Raw genomic sequence first — 17,126 nt, forward strand, 5'->3', positions numbered from 1 at the left:
ATCTAATAACATGCTAATATACTCCAAGGATGTTCCCAAGCTTAGAAATTTGAATGGTGATAGTAAAAGATGTCACCTCATCCCCAAAAATAAAACCCAGAAAAAGCTAATTACATGTCTGAAGCTCAAGTGCAGCTCAGACTGAGTGAAGAGGCTGAGGCAGAGGTTGGATGGGTACATGTTTGTCTTCCAGCTTTCAGGTTGATTTGAAGGTTTCTGAGTCTCAAGGTGGACATAAATCCCACCATACTTATTTTAAGTTGCCCATGTGATGAGGGCTTGACTGAAAAGTTTGTTTTCATTGCTGATTTTTTTTTCTAATTTGGATAGGTAATTGAGTATTTAATCTAGAAGTCAGCTTTGAAAACATTGTATTGAAGAGCTTTATCTAGGACAAATTTTGATCTATTTATTCTGTCTTTCTCTGAGCTTTTGACATCACCAAAACTTAAGTGTTCAAGAACTAGAAAACCAATATTCCCTTTTTCCTTCTCTATCTTACTTTATATCTCTCCAAAGCTATAACCACATCATGTGTGCGAAGGGAAGCCCAAACTCTTTCAAACACAAGCATAAGGCACACAGAGCCCCCTTGAAGGTTGTATTTGTCACTGGAGAGAACATAGTTTGGAATTCTCCCAGGATTTTCTTCTCTCAGGATACCAGCTGTCCCGGAAGAGCTGAGACTGCAGTGGGGACTCAGAGCAGCTCAGCCTTTGGAATCTCAGGCCCTCACCAGCTATACCCTTGGGATGAGTTCCTGTGCAATATTCAATTCACTGACGAGGTTTGTGTGTGGGTCCCTCTGGGGCCTGCAAGCTCAGAGCGGGCTCTCTGAAGGTCTAGGAAGAAGAATAAGAGGATTTCCTTTAAACAGGGCTATTTCTCTTTGTCTTTCATTCCTTATCAAGGATCTGGGGTTTGAGAAGTGTTGGGTTTGGACAAGGCAGGCAAAACTGGCAAGCCAAAGTGAAGTTCTGGAGGCTAAGCGGTGAGAAGAGAGGGCTGAGAGACACAAGGATGGATCGAGTTTAGTTCCTGTAAGTCAGTCTTCAGGGCTGGGGCTCAGATTATAAGGCATCGGAGAACGAAATGATTGTGGGTATGTGGGATAGAGGACCGATGAAGCTGGAGAGAGCTTGGAACCAGAAGGGTGGATTCTGACTCTGGCTCTGAGGCTTTTATGCGTTTTCAGGGTTTCTAACGTCCATGCACATTAAGATCTGTCTATTGTAATGCAAATATTACTAATAGTTGGTTATTTATTAAAATTTGAAATTCTATTTGTTATGTACTTGTGATGTGTGTGTGTGTATGTGATGTGTGTGTGTGTGTGTGTGTGTGTGAGAGAGAGAGAGAGAGGTGGTGAGAGAGGGGTGGTGGTAGTGGTGGTGGTTCACACGTGTTACAGGTGTTACAAGGGTCACAGCATGCGTACGGAGCCAGAGGACAACTTGTCGCATTAGTTCCTTCTGCACACCTTATGTGGGGTGCTGGGGATGGAACACAGGTGGCAGGTGTCTTGACTCACTTGCCTGCCCTATGCTTTGCTACTTATGAAGAGCTTGTCAGTCCCTACTTCTAGGAAGAAAAAGACATTTTGGGGATATCAAATCATGTGTTTAATGTAACACTAGTAGATCAAACTCATCCAACTTAGCTCTGAGAGTTATTTTTAAAATAATCATTTATTTTGCTTTACTTCTTTGGTTTAGGAGACAGTGTTTTACTGTATATTCTAGGTGTGGAACTCACTATTTGATCCAGGCTGGCCTTAAACTTGTGGGGTCTTCCAAGTCCTCAGATTATGGGTGACCATGTTCATCTACAGTTGGTTTCTAAGCAGTTCTCTGGGCTATGTTGTGACTGTCAGATTTGTGAGTCTGCATGATCTGGGCATTTGTATCATCGCAGCATGCATTTCCACGCCATTCTGGATTCACTTATTCATCTTAGCCACCTATTAATTATAACGGAGAATAAGAACAGAAGCGGGGTGGGAAGGAGGGCAAATAGGTTCCAGGTCAACAAAAGTCAGTGTGATATGCTTTACATATTCTTTAGGTTTAGGGTAATTAGTGTTTTATAGCAACAGAGTTTTAAGTAAGGCAATACAGTTGTAATTGTGGAAATATCTGAACCTTAAGCAAGACAGAAGAATAAATGAAGGCACCTAACAGGCTTGTATGGCTACCACTGCCTGGCATTTTTTTTTTCTTTTTGGTTATTTGAGACAGTGTTTCTGTGTGTAGCTTTGATGCCTGTCTTGGAACTCACTCTGTAGACCAGGCTAGCATCAAACTCACAGAGATTCCCCTGCCTCTGCCTCCCTAGTGCAGGGCTTAAAGGCGTGTGCTGGGATCCTTTCATCTAGTAATCACAGCATGTCAGATACAGCAGGAACACGGCAGCAGCAAACCGAGGGAAGCACAGCTACAGCAAGGGGCATTCTGCAGACAGTCCGCCGGGGCTTTGCTCCCAGCATACACCCAGAGCGACAGCAACTCTGTCATGGCCACCAGCACAAGCCAAAATGAAAGGAATGGGCAAAGGCAATCTGGCCCCAAAGTGTCTTATGCTGTTGGTGAGCATCTCTTCAGAAATATCAACAAAATGACAATTATGACCTTACTTATATCTTTAATGAAAATGCTTTTAGTGTTTGTATGTGGCTTGGTACGTACTGACTTCCAAATTACCTAGGATTATTTTTGCTTTACACAGAAAACAATACAGATTTAATATATGAAAATGTATTGTCAGGGACATTTAGTGAGAATATTCATTTTTATTTGGCTTAATTATTGATATTTCATCTAAAAATGTTCTTGAGTGACATTGTTGTATAGGCCTTGAGGATAGTATGAAAAATGAACAAAATTGACATGATTTTCATCTTTACAGAGATTATAGTCCAGCCTGAAAAAGAAATGTTAAATAAGTAATGTAAAGTAGTATGAATTTCCTAAAAGAAGAAATAAAATTTCTAATATAGAGAAATCTGAAAACTGTCCCCAGGGATTATTCTACTCCATTTCTGTGCATGGAGAGGACGAGGCTGGCTGAGGCTGAAGTACGCAGCACAGCTTTGCTGGAAGCAGGAGGAGTGGGAGGAGGACCTCACACGGAGGGAGCCTAGGCGCCCAGCCTCCCTGAGATGGGCGTGGGCAGAGTGTGAACCTGCACGGCACTTGTCATCTCTTCCACAGCTCTTTGTGCACGGATCAGCTTTGAGTTACAAGGCTTTAAACTGTAGCTTTGGAGCTGGTCACATATGACACGCCAGCCACAACGTGAAGGAAGATTTTAAGAAGTTTTTGGTGGGTCACATGAGTGCAAACACCTGCGGTTAGTGAAGAGACGTCAAAGAACTGGGAAGATTTGCTTGGAGGGTAATTAGAAAACAGGAGAAAAGTGGCTGCATGGATATGGTGTCACCAGGGGACAGTTAGTTCAAATAATTACACGAAAAACAAAGATTCAAAGAGGTTGATGAATAACTTAGTGGGTGAAAGGGCTTGTTGGACAAACCTGTGGCCTAAGTTGGATCCCTAAGACCCATACAAAGCTGGAACAAGAGAACCAACTCCACAAAGCTGCCCTCTGACCTCCAAGTGACCCCCCCACACAACAAATAAACCCAATTGAATTTTAGGAACTGCCTATAAGAGACATGACTTCCATTTTCATTAAAGAGTATTCTTTTAAACAGTACAGTCCCCTTTTCTCTATTCAATGATTGCATAGTAAAATTTACTTAAAATATTTTTATGTTGCTTTATTTATTTACTATAAGTGTGTGTGTGTGTGTGTGTGTATGTGTGTACGTGTGTACTCTAGTGTGCAGTGTGGAGGCCAGTGGAATATTTGCAGGATTCAGTTTCTCCTTCCACTTTGTGGGTCTCGTGGATCAAACTCAAGTCGTCGGACGTAGTAGCCAGTGCCTTTACCTGCCGACACATCATCCTGACCCTTAAAGTGGCCTTGTCTTATTTCCATGTTGACAAGCTTTCTTTTGCTACATTTTAAAAAATTTGTCCAAAAATACACTTATTTATTCTTTTATTTTGCCATTTTTGGGTCATTTTGTTTAAGTATTTTACACGTCAGCAACATATAATTGGGGTTTATTTATTCTCTGTAAATTTGCAGAGAATTTAGATTTTATAATAGAAAAATTCAGACAATATATGTTTGCAGCTATAAGAGATGTGTTTGGTGTCATATTGTTGACTTACTTTATGTTTGGGTTTGCTATGCTTTTGTTATGGTGTATAACCTATCTATTGCTATGGTGATGTCATGTACTTTCTCTTCTTCATAGAGCTTGTTAGCTCCATTGGGAATTTTGCTTATGAACATAAAAGTTTTAAGACTTGGCATTTGACTCTCAGATGTAATGTTTACTTATCCTGTAGCTTTTCAAAGGTTGTTTACTTTCACATTTGTAAAATAAGGATAAAAGAATATTTTATGGTGTATCTCATAGTTTTTTATTTTCTTTTTTGAGACGGGATCTCATAGATCCTAGGCTGGCCTCAAATTTGCCATTTACACCTGGGTGACCTTAACTTCTGATCCTCCTCAGTGTTGCCACAGGCACATGATGGCACCCAGGATGCTTGTATGAAGCCCATGGTGTCTGTTGGGCTGGACAAGCACTGCAGCATCTGAGTTAGGTCCCCAATTCTCAGAGGACTGTTAGGAGAGTTTCAAACGTGCTTTCAGGCTAAGATCTTTCATCAAATGCTGAAAATTCTCAAAACACATCTTTCCAAGTTTCCTTGTTTCTTCTTTGGCTGACATTTAGAATCAGTAAATTCTGCGTTTTCTACACTAGAGGTCCTCCCAACATTATCTTTAAAAAGTACAAGTGGCTCAAAGTCTTTGCCAATATTTTTTTTTTTCTCCTGAGACAGGTTCTCTGTAGCTTCAGAGCCTGTCCTGGAGTTAATTATTGTACACCAGACTGGTCTCGAACTCACAGAGTGAGTGCTGCCTCTGCCTCCTGAGTGCTGGGATTAAAGGCGTGTGCCATCACCTCTCGGCATTTTCTCCAATTCCTACAGGAGATTTTCCTCCTTCATCCTTAGCAGGTAGACAGGAGGTCCAGCTTCATGACTTGTTCTCCTTGAGGATGTCTCAGGTATTCCTGTCTCAGAGCATGTTGATCTGAAAGTCCCAGGGTGTGGAGGGCAGTGACTGCGGAAATTGATGTGGAGTTAGTGTTCAGACACCTTTCGGTTCTGTGTATTACTGTTCTTTTCACAGCTTCACATCACTTGTGAGTCCTCTGCATCTCAGGACATCTGCAGGCATTGCCTAGAAAAATGAGAACACCACAAAAGAGTTCTGGTCATGGGATCCAATGTTCTTGGCTCTACCCGTTTTCAGAGATGAGATCTTCCTTGGCTAGATAGATGAATTATCAGTTGTTCAGTTTCTCAGAACAAGACAAAAGGGAAAAGACAAAATTCATCTTTTAATGAGGAGCTCCTAAATAATATAATACATAAAAAATGCTGGAGTATAATAGGTTTTCAAGGCTGCTGATGACCTCATGTTCCCATTCTCTGTAGTGAATTCCTGTTCCTATATGAAGTTAGTGTCGTTTTCCCTATACACACCCATACAATAATGAGTATATAGACTCAGGGAAAACTCAGTCGTTTCATCAGGATTAGTAGTTTAGAAACTGGACAAGTTATTTCTCACTGGTTTGAGTTCTAGACAAACTTGGGAATTAATACCGGGAGTCTGATGACTCTTTCTCAAATCCATGAGCATTGCTTTCTTTTGGGGGTATATATTTATTTTATTTTTTATTTTATTATTTTTTTGTGTGAGTGCTTTGCCTGAATGTATATATGTGCATTATGTGTGTCCCTGGTGTTCAAAGAGGTTGGAAGAGGGTGTCAGATCTCCCGGAGACTGGACTTAGCAGATGACTGTGAGCCACTACACCCACAACAATGGGTGTCAGAAATTTATCCCAGGACCTCTGGAAGAGCAGCCAGTGCTTTTCACCAAGGAGCAATTTTTCCTGCCCATGAATGGTGCTCTTAACAGTAACCTTATTTTCTTTTCTCAAGTATAGGAAAGAGGAGAACTGGTCCCAAGGAGGCTGTGGAGGGAGAATTACCACACAATTCCTCATGCTCACCATACACATGTGCTTTCAGACGTGCTATTGTTCAGATCTCAACGGTCATGCACAACACAAGTAGCTACAGCACTGGCCCCTTCACTCTCTCGGGCATCCCTGGACTTGAGCAATACCATGTCTGGATCAGCATCCCTTTCTGCTTTATCTATTTGGTGGCCATCATGGGCAATAGTATCCTGCTCTACCTCATCACAGTGGAAAACACTCTTCATTCCCCCATGTTCTTCTTTCTTTCCATGTTGGCCATGACTGACCTCATATTGTCTACTACCTGTGTCCCCAAAACTCTTTGTATCTTCTGGTTTGGTCCTCAGGAAATCAGTTTTCCTGGCTGTCTGACCCAGTTATTCTTTCTGCATTATAGCTTTGTCTTGGACTCAGCTATCTTGCTGGCCATGGCATTTGACCGCTATGTGGCTATCTGCTCACCCTTGAGATATACTACTATTCTCACACCCAAAGCCATTGTCAAAATTGCTGTAGGAATTTCTTTCCGAAGTTTCTGTGTTTTTGTCCCATGTGTTTTCCTTGTGAACCGCCTACCCTTCTGCAGGACACACATCATTGCCCATACCTACTGTGAGCACATAGGTGTTGCCCGACTGGCATGTGCGGATATCTCCATCAACATCTGGTATGGATTTTGTGTTCCTATCATGACAGTAATTACAGATGTGGTCCTTATAGCCATTTCCTACACTCTTATTCTATGTGCTGTTTTTCGACTTCCTTCCCGAGACGCATGCCAGAAGGCCCTGGGCACCTGTGGGTCGCATGTCTGTGTCATCCTCATGTTCTATATACCAGCATTCTTCTCCATCCTTGCTCATCGCTTTGGACACAATGTCCCTCGCACTTTTCACATTGTGTTTGCCAACCTATATGTAATTATCCCACCTGCACTCAACCCTATTGTCTACGGAGTGAAGACCAAGCAGATAAGGGAAAAAGTCGTTCTTCTGCTCTTTCCCAAACGGTCCCAGTGACAGATGCCTGAAGTGTTGCATTTGGAGGCCAGCTCACAAAATAGTAGGTAAAAGATTGAAACTACAACCACTGACTTCCAAGAGAGGACACATGGAACTGTTCTTCCTAATCAGAATTGGGGTTTTGCTTTCCTAGTTATTTTATGCAGAAACCTACCCAATCGTTCTAGTTTTCGGAAAAGAGGCTCAGAGGTTAGAAGAGAAAATATATTTATTTCACCTTTGAAAATAAACAAGTTGTCTTAAATAAGAATCTTACAGTTCTCTTTGGTCATTATTTGTACACACACCTCACTTGTGTATTCTTGTGTCACAGGGAGATAGGGAATTAGTGGTGTTGCTCTAGTTTCTAGATTTAAAACAATTACATTTGTCTATTTGTGTATGCATGTGCAAGCTTGTGCATTTTGTGTGTATGCATATGTATAGGGGTACAGACATGCCACAACTTTCATGTGGAGGCCAGAGGGCAATTTGTAAGGAAGCTAAATCCTCTCTATCCACCACGTAGGTTTTGGGGATCAAACTCAGGTTTTCTGATGTGGGTGCAGCACCTTTAGCTGCTGAACCATCCTCCTGAAACAAGTTTCTAGAGTTTTAACATGGTGGTTATTATTGATTTTTAGACAACATCAGTTATCTGTCCTGTTACCTGCCAGGTTCCTAGGCAACATTTATCAAATATATGAAAAGAAAATCTTAATGAAACTATTAAATCAGTGTTGTAGATGTTTCTCTTGTGAAGAAGATTAGGATAATACTGAAGATTTTTTTGAAAAGAAGAGAGATACTGGAGATAACTCAGCAGTCCAGAGCACTGGCTTCTCTTCTAGAGAACATGGCTTTGATTCCCAGCACCCTCATGAGCGCTCACAACCATCTGTAATTTCAGTTCTAGGGACCTGACGTCCTCTTCAGGTTTTGAAGGACACCGGGTATGCACATGGTACATGCACATATGCAGGCAAAACACACACATAAAAAAAGAAAAGTATAAAGAAATGAAAGGTTAGAATACTTTTCCACAGGATGATGGGACTAAGGGATCTTCTAAAAGACTTAATTCTGTATGGTAAAAACAGAACAAAAGCTAGATGAGAGCTCACATAGTTGGCGAAGCTCTAATAATTGGTTCAAACAATCTTTACCTTTTTTTTTTTTTTTTTTTTTTTGGTTTTTCAAGACAGGATTTTTCTATGTAGTCCTGGCTGTCCTGGAACTTCTCTGTAGCCCAGGCTGGCCTCGAACTCACAGAGATCCGCCTGTCTCTGCCTCCTGAGTGCTGGGATTAAAGGCGTGTGCCACCACCACGAGACTTCAAATAATCTTTAAAACATGAACGATTAAATTAGACATAAGGAAATTGCCATTTTGGTCTTTAAGGTGCCTAATCATCAAAAATGTAACAAAGTTTCAAATTAAACCAATTGCTCAATAAAATGCAGGTAATTGAATTGTAGGGCCTTCCATTTTAAGGGTTTTGCTTCCTATGGCCTCCTCTGAGACATGAACTAGCAGAGCCAGCTGCCTGTCAGGGAGCCGCTCCTTGATCTTGCAGTGAGAATTCTACTGATGTGTAAAATAATTGTTTCTTAATTGTTTAATTAAGGGTGAGTATTATTAATTAGGGGTGAATTATCAGATGGCATATTTTGATGTGAATTACAAATAACTAAAGCAGGGCATTACAGCATATGCCTATTTTAGTTCAATGAAAACCGTGGAGATTTGCCAGACCTCGGTTCTAGTGACAGAGTTGGACTCTGACTTTGGTGTGACCTGATGGACCCAGGTGTGGAAGGAAGAAAGCACCCTGACTGTTTTATGAAGCACAGAGAAGACAAAGAGAAGAATCAGGAATGTCTAGGTCTTAAGCCTTCTTTGCTCTTCATACAAAATAATGACCCAGGAGAAATTGGCTTACAGTGTATTTTACTGCTCTGTATTTGACTGACATCTAAATAATCAGTCTTGTACTACTGGATACTGTATAGATGCATTTTAAAATTAAATTATCGGTGATATGCTGTGTCTAGCCCGAAGGAAACTCAATTAAAACTAAAAAGATGCCAGAGGGATGGCTCAGCGATCAGGGCACTTGGTGGACAAGTGTGAGTCAGTGACCAGGGCACTTGGACAAGTGTGAGGACCAGAGTTGGGGGTCCCCTCACCCGACATAAATGTTGGCTGGGTGTGTGGTTTGCAGCAGTTCTAACCTCAGAAGGTAGAGACGGGATCCCCAGATAAAGCTTGCTTCTGAAATTAGCCATATCTGTGAATTCTGATTTGATTGAGAGACCCTGCCTTAGCAAATAAAGCGGGAGAGTAAGTAAGGATGATTCCTAACATCAACTATAGGCTTCCATAGGCATGTGTCCACATACATGTAAACATGCAAATACACATATGTATACCATTCATACACACATACACACAAACCACACACACAGAAAAAATACTGAAGGAAAATAAATTAGCAATTCTTGTCATTTATTTTTTTTTGTTTTGTTTTTACATCCTGAGCAACGTTTCCCCTCCTTCCTCTACTCCCAATCCCTCTCCCCACTATCCTCCCATCCACTCCTCCTGTTTCTCTTCAGAAAAGGGCGGACCTCCCATGGATATCAGTCAGCCATGGTATATCAAGTTTCAGTGATTCTAGGTCCCTCTTCTGCTATTGAGACTGGACGAGGCAATCCGGTAGGAAAGGGTCCCAAGAGCAGGCAGCAGAGTCAGAGGCAGCCCCTGCTTCCACTGTTAGGAGTTTCACAAGGAGACCAAGTTACACAGCTGCAAATAAACAATTTTATACTACACATCTTATAGCTCTTGTTGAATGTATTTTCAAATGTAACATAGCTATTGATACTGACTTCACATAACTCAGGGAAGCTAACATGGCCATTAGAATTTGACAGTAAGAACCTCCTCAATAAAAATTAATAATGAATGCATAAATAAGTACATTTGAGACTCGGGCTTTCAGGAATTAACAGTATCAACAGTGCGACCTAACTATCTTCTCACTAGAAATGTATTTTAGTCGTATTTGTTTTAGTGATGAAACATTTCTAATGGGGCATCTGCTTGAATTGACTTCCCAATAATAAAAATATGGCAATGACATAAAGGTCTGGATATTAAATGTGATTAAAGAATGATGAGACTACAAATGGCTGGACTCTGAAGTGGGAGTAAAGAGAGAAACTTCAGGGCTGGAGAGATGGCTCAGTGGTTAAGAGCATTGCCTGCTCTTCCAAAGGTCCTGAGTTTAATTCCTGGCAACCACATGGTGGCTCGCACAGTCGGCCTGGAGTGTGGACAGTACACAGAGAGACAAAAGTGGGATCAGACAATCTCCTATTTATTTCATTTAGATTTATTCATTTAATTTATGTGTGTTTTGCCTGCATGCATGTCTGTGTACCACATGCATGCTTTGGGCCTGCAGAGGCCAGAAGAGGGTGTTGGATCCACTAGAACTGGAGTTATAGATGGTTGTGATTTGCCATATTGGGGAAGGCAATCAAGCCTGGGTTCTCTGGAAGAGCAGCTAGTGATTTTAAAAACTGAACTGTCTGTTTAGTCCCTCCCTCTTGATAGGACAGGTTTATTCTGATTTCTTTATAATTACATGGAGACCCAGAACATCATCCTAAATTCTCTAACTCAGGACAGAAAGACTTACAGATGTGACTTCCTTCTACATACATATAATAACATGTATAAGCAAATCTCACACAAAAACACAGCCTGTTTTTAGAAGTAGGGGGCATATGCAGGGTTAATAGAAACATCTCTGTCATCTTCCTTTGAGACCGAGAGGAGACAGCATATGTGTCCCTTAGGCTCTGCCTATTAATTTCTTTCCTACACTGAACAGTGACCAAATAACATAAAAAGGCATGGGAGCAACCTCTTAGAAGTTCCTTCCTTCTCCACTTGTCATTTTGGCCCCTCTTGTGGGTTTTCTGTGTGCCTGTCCAGCATACTTTCTTCTTTCTGTTTGACGGGATTCTCAAGATTAGGTGAGTGTTGGCTCTTTGAATGGGTTTGACTGCAGGTAGGATTTGGGGAGAGAGAGGGAGCAAATGAAAAGCCCATTGCTCCTTTGTCTAAGAGTCATGAGCTGAGCACAAGAATGCTCTTCCCTAAGCAACACCCCTGCTATAAGCTGAGGCTGTGTCTCTAGTGCTTGTGTTACTGCTTCATTGAACAGACATGAAAAAGATTAAAACAGATGAATAATTAGGTGGCTGAGTTAAGTGTGGTGACACTTGGTGTTGTTCAGGCAACTTCTGGGCTGTGACACATAGGTAACCTAGAAAGTGGAGTCAAGTGTGCAGGAGCATGTGCACAACCAGAGGTGAGCTTGCTAATACTTTATCCAGCGCTCTTTTTCTGCCTTCATCTGACAGCTGATGATAAACACTCATGATGAAGTGCATACAATCCGATAAGGGAGCAAAGCTTACTACAAGCTGACTGTGCTCCAGCGCATGTATTTGGGAGGTGTGTTTCTTGTTGTCATAACATAAATCAGAAGAATTAGAGATGTCAAAATAAAGTCTAAGAATTACAGATTTCAAATAGCTTTCCCAAATTCACACAGCTCAAAGCTTGGAAGCACGACTAAAGTTAATTATAGAGCCCAGCTTTCTGTCTCCACAGCACCCAGTCTGTACCAGTATATATTTTTTTGAAAACGTGTATTTTGAGATTTAGTAGTTCATAGAAGCGCTGATGAGCACTGATCCTTCAAGCATGGTATTTTTAATCATTTATTGACTTTTATTTTATGTGCATTGAAGGTTTTTTTAAGATTTATTTATTTAGTATGTATATAATGTTCTGTCTGCATGTACGCCTGTAGGCCAGAAGAGGGCACCAGATCTCATTACAGATGGTTGTGAGCCACCATGTGGTTGCTGGGAATTGAACTCAGGACCTCTGGAAGAGTAGCCAGTGCTCTTAACTCTTGAGCCATCTCTCTAGCCCCTGTATCAGTATTTTTTCATAGTATTTTTGGCATAGTTTTGAAAATTTGATACATCTGATAAAAGTAACACTGACTCTTTTATACTATGTAATATAAATACATTTAAATATCCTCAAGTGCTTTCTCTGTTTTTTCTTTGACTTTATTAAAATAAAAAAAATTTGTTCATTTATGTGTGTATGCTTGTGTGTGGGCATGAGTGATATGGGGGTCAGAGGGCAGCTCGCTGGAGTCGACTCTCTCCTTCCAGTGTGTAGGTCCTGGCAGTTAAGCTCAGGTCATTGGCTTGGCAGCAAACTTCCTTGTGTGCTGAGCCATCTTGCTGATCCTCTTTTCTTTTCTCTCTTTTGAGAATGTCTAATGTAGTTCCAACTGGCTTTGAACTTGCTATGTAGAAAGTATAATCATGAACTTCTGATCCTCCTGCCTCCACCTCCTGGGCGCTGGGAGTATAGTCCTGTGTCACCACCCCGGTTTTGTGTGGTCTGGGGATCAAATCCAGGACTTACTCGCCAGGCAAGCACTCTACTGAATGAGCCATATCCCCAACCCCAATTGCCCTCGACTTTTATGTTCCCACCCTTTATATTTGACGGATAAGATCTTGAGGTATTTCTTTCTTTGCCTTATTTCATTTTGTGTAATATCGTGCTCTCAGAATTGAAGGACTCTAAACCAGGCATGGTGGAACATATTTATAATTATAGCACTCCAGCAGGAGGATCATGAATTTGAAGTCAGTCTGTGTTTTTGTTTCTATGGAGTTTAAAGTAAGACTGCTCTACATAGCGAGAGACACTGGAACAAAACAAACAAGCAGAAAAATTGTTTTTTTTGTTTTTTATTTTTTATTTATTTATTTATTTTAAATTCTCACCCTACCTTCTTCTTCTCTCCCATGCTTTGACTGTGAAGTCTCTGTTCTGCCCAGCGGGACACGAACCAGGGGTTTCTAATAAACCTGGAAGAGAGAAGAATGGAGGGGACAGGAAACACGAGAAATGACAGCAAGTCGAGCTTTCTGATTAAGCTGCAAATTTTATTTTTTCTCAGGAGCATTTTATAGCAAAAGGGCAGGAGGAAGGGCAATCTGGAAAGTGGGACTGCTGGAATTTAGGTCTGGAAGGTCTCTGACTGAAAGAAAGAGATATTAACTAACAAAGAAAATACTAATTGCTTCTAAAGCCTGGGGCCTGCAGGTCTCACTAGGAGATAAGACACCAGGTTAATTTTCTAGGTCCGGAACTTGACCAGCAAAGGTGGATATCTTAACTTGTGAACTTAAGATGGCACAAACAAAATACAGGTCTCAAAATACAGGTCTTTGCTTCCCGCAGTGAGGTGAGTTCTTCTTTGGAGGTAATGATGTGGAAGAGAGAGCAGGCTTGCCTTCACATTCTGCTTCCAGTTCCTTCCTTGACTTCCTTAAACATGGACTTGTCAGCTGAATAAGTCCCTCTCCCCATTACCTTCCATAGCTTTTGGTCAGGTTGTTTTTTATCACGGCTGCAGAAACCCCCAACCATAAAATTATTTTCATGTTTTTGTTGCTATTTCATTACTGTAATTTTCTACTGTTATGAATTGTAATGTAAATATTTTTGAAGAGAGAGGTTTGCCAACAGGGTTGCTGTCAACATGATGAGAACCACTACTCTTTCACATGTCCTTTTGGATGGTGAAATCTTTCTTTTGGACAAAAATCTTAGTCTATAGTGTTACTAAGCCCAAGAATCAAGATATATACACTTGTATAGTATTCAGTGTATTGGAAATTAACTCTCTTTCCCTCTTCCTATTTTTAAGTAGAGGCACAGTGAGTAACAGCTATAAGAAACCTTTCTAATTTAAATTTTAGTTACATATGTGATGCAGCATCGTGTTGAAACTCAACTTGCATTTACTGATCTGAATCAGGCTACTAATCAACAATACAGGGTTTTGTCCTCAGAAATTCAAGAGCCATTGTCTTCAGGTAGTTTAGAAGCAAATAGTTTGTCTTGAGACACATATACATACATACATACATACATACATACATACATGCAAACGTATATACACACATATTTTACAATGACAGAGTGACCAAGCAAGGATTAACCCATTATATAATCATATATAACCCATATAATCACTGCAACCTGCTAACTTGTGAAAAGTGTGTCTTGTAATCTGTTGTTCTACATCAGAAGACAGTGTATAATATAGAGCATAGATAATCCAGAAAGCTCCCTAGAAAGTTCCAATATGCCAATTAGAAGGTAGAACAAAATATTTTTCCTGAGATGGGGTAACCATGGTGTGTCTGGGATGACCTGAAGCATGTACATTGCTGTCATCATTGTCAATCATTTATCTCTTCAAGAGTCATATTGGATGACAAATTACTTTAAGAATCCATAGTGACACTTTGTTTGTAGTGAGAGTGATTCAAGTCATGCTGAATGTTGTTGTCATTCTCTGTTCTTAGGACAGGAGGCTAGGAGACAACGTGGCCTGACATGGACACCTTTAATGTGAGCAGTTACAACCCAGGGCCCTTCCTTTTGATGGCAATCGCTGGCTTGGAGCAATTCCATGTGTGGATTGGCATTCCCTGCTGTGTGATCTACATCATAGCTGTGATGGGAAACTGTACTTCTCTATGTCATCACAGTGGTGTGGAGCCTTCATGAACCCGTGTTTTGTTTTCTGTCCATGCTGGCAATGACTGATCTCATCTTGTCCACAGGTGCTGTGCCTAAAACACTCAGCATCCTTTGTATGGGCGCTCAAGAAATCGCTTTCCCAGGCTGCCTCAAGTAAATGTTCTTCCTTCACTTTAGCTTGGTTCTGAACTCAGCCATTATAATGGCCATGGCATTTGATTGCTGTGTGGCCATCTGCTTGCCCTTGAGATACGTTACCATCTTGACTCCCAAGACTGCTATGAAGATTGCTGTGGGCATCTCCTTTTGAAGCTTCTGCATCATCTTGCCAGATGTATTCCTGTTGACACGCTTACCCTTCTGTAGGTCACGCATCATACCTCACACATACTGTGAGCACATAGGTGTTGCCTGTTTGGCATGTGCGGATATTTCCATCAACGTCTGGTATGGATTTTGTGTTCCCATCATGACAGTCATCTCAGATGGTCCTCACTGTGATCTCCTACACCCTCATCCTATGTGCTGTTTTTTGCCTCTCTTCCAGAGACGCACGCCAGAAGGGCTTGGGCACCTGTGGTTCCCATGTCTGTGTCATCCTCGTGTTTTACACACCTGCTTTTTTCTCCATCCTTGCTCATCGTTTTGGACACAATGTCTCCCCCACATTCCACATTATTTTCACCAATCTCTACATTGTTATTCCACCAGTAATGAATCCCATTGTCTATGGCATAAAAACCAAGCAGAACAGAGATAAGGTCTTTCTTTTATTTTTCTGTCAAGAGCACAGAAGGTTGATCTACTACTCAGCAGAAAAGGCAGGTGACTTTCACCACCCTAGCCTTTTAGCAAGTATGAAACAGTGTGGTAAAAAAAGAGAGAATTCTATCTGAGGCAAGAATTGCTTGTAGATGCTTTGTGTGTCAGGACTATGTTTAACACTGTCGTATAGGTAAGAAAGAATTCTTAATGACTTCTGTTGTGTGATACGACACTGACAGAGAAGAAAGAGATGAGGACAGAGTAGAGTTAACCTAAATGAAAGAAAATCAATATGACTTAGAAATTGTGACTGCCACTTCCAATGAAAGAAATGCATTAAGACAGAGATCCTGAGCAAAAGAGACTAAATGGGAAAAGTTAAGTAAAAAAATCACTCATTTAAGGGAATAGCAGTTAGATAATAGTATATTCATAATGATATTCAATCATATATTCTGTACATTTTAGGTTTCTGAGTAATTGCCATTAAATGTGTCCCCATAACTCTTCCAAGTCCTTTAGCCCAATGTGAACAACAGGGTTAGCAGTGCCGCAGAGATGAGAACGAGCATCCATAGCGATGCCAGGGCTGCTGGCTCGGCACTGTGAGAAAACAGCTCCTGGGCTCCAAGGTTCATCTGGAACATCAGCTGTAGAGATCTTTTCAGGAGAATAAAACCCTTCAAAGTAGGGTGGAATCAGGGACTGGAATTCTCACAACGCACGAACCTCAAGCCGATCTATTTAGACACTAAAGTGAAAATTCATTCATGCCAGTCAGAGGTCTTGAAGATCTCTATTCCACAGATTGGACATGCGAATACCCCAGAGTGTAAAAAGATGCCAAGTCTCTTACTACAGAGATAGTTGCAATAACATGTTTATTGCTGCTCTATTCATGAAAACCAAGTGTTGGAATACACATAGACATCTGTCAATGCATGAATGGTGCCATGGTGTCGGGGTTGCAGGAAGGAAAGAGAAAGGGGGAAATGATGTACTTATAATCTCAAAAAAAGTTGTTTTTTTTTTAAAAAAAGAACCCATGGTACCTAAACAGTGGAGTTTTGGTCAGTCAAAAACAAAAGCAAAATTAAACAAGAATTTTGCAGGAAAATGGAACTGGAAATTATATTAAACAAAATTGTCAAAATTCAATAAGACAAACATTGCATTTCTCTCATGTGGATCCAATATTTTAAATGAGCATGTGTGTGTATAAGTCATAAAACTAGAAAGAGGACTGTGAGAAGGAAAAGGAGATCTTTTCTTCTTCCCTTAATTTTGAATTAATGGATTCCATTTTAAAAATCCAGGTTACATATAAACAAACTAAAAAATAAAAGCCACATGATCATCTCATTAGATGTCAAGAAAGCTTTCGACAAAATACAATGTCCGTCATGATAAAGATTTTGGAGAGAGCAGGGATACAAGAAACATACCTAAACACAATAAAGGCAATATACAGCAATCTAACAGCTAACATCAAACTAAATGGAGAGAAACTCCCAGCAATCCCACTTGAAATCAAGAACAAGGTTGTCCACTCTCTCCATATC

General features: G+C 40.8%; 1 protein-coding gene and 1 pseudogene across 2 annotated transcripts; both read left to right on the forward strand.

Annotated features, from left to right (window-relative positions):
* Positions 1-930: 930 nt before the first annotated feature.
* Positions 931-16,587, forward strand: LOC125397225 (olfactory receptor 52H1-like; annotated as a pseudogene). The gene is made up of 2 exons (XR_015002919.2): positions 931-1,040; positions 14,622-16,587. The product of XR_015002919.2 is annotated as an olfactory receptor 52H1-like (transcript).
* LOC125397226 (olfactory receptor 52H1-like) lies at positions 6,211-7,152 on the forward strand. Its single transcript, XM_048429508.3, has one exon. The coding sequence runs from the start codon at positions 6,211-6,213 to the stop codon at positions 7,150-7,152; it is 942 nt and encodes a 313-aa protein (XP_048285465.3).
* Positions 16,588-17,126: the final 539 nt, after the last annotated feature.

Source organism: Myodes glareolus, chromosome 7 (assembly GCF_982192425.1).
Source record: "Myodes glareolus chromosome 7, mMyoGla1.1, whole genome shotgun sequence".
NCBI classification, from domain to species: domain Eukaryota; kingdom Metazoa; phylum Chordata; class Mammalia; order Rodentia; family Cricetidae; genus Myodes; species Myodes glareolus.

Excerpts from the sequence above, each read along its gene's own strand:
- LOC125397226 (XM_048429508.3), top strand. The coding sequence starts at position 6,211 with ATGCACAACACAAGTAGCTACAGCACTGGCCCCTTCACTCTCTCGGGC.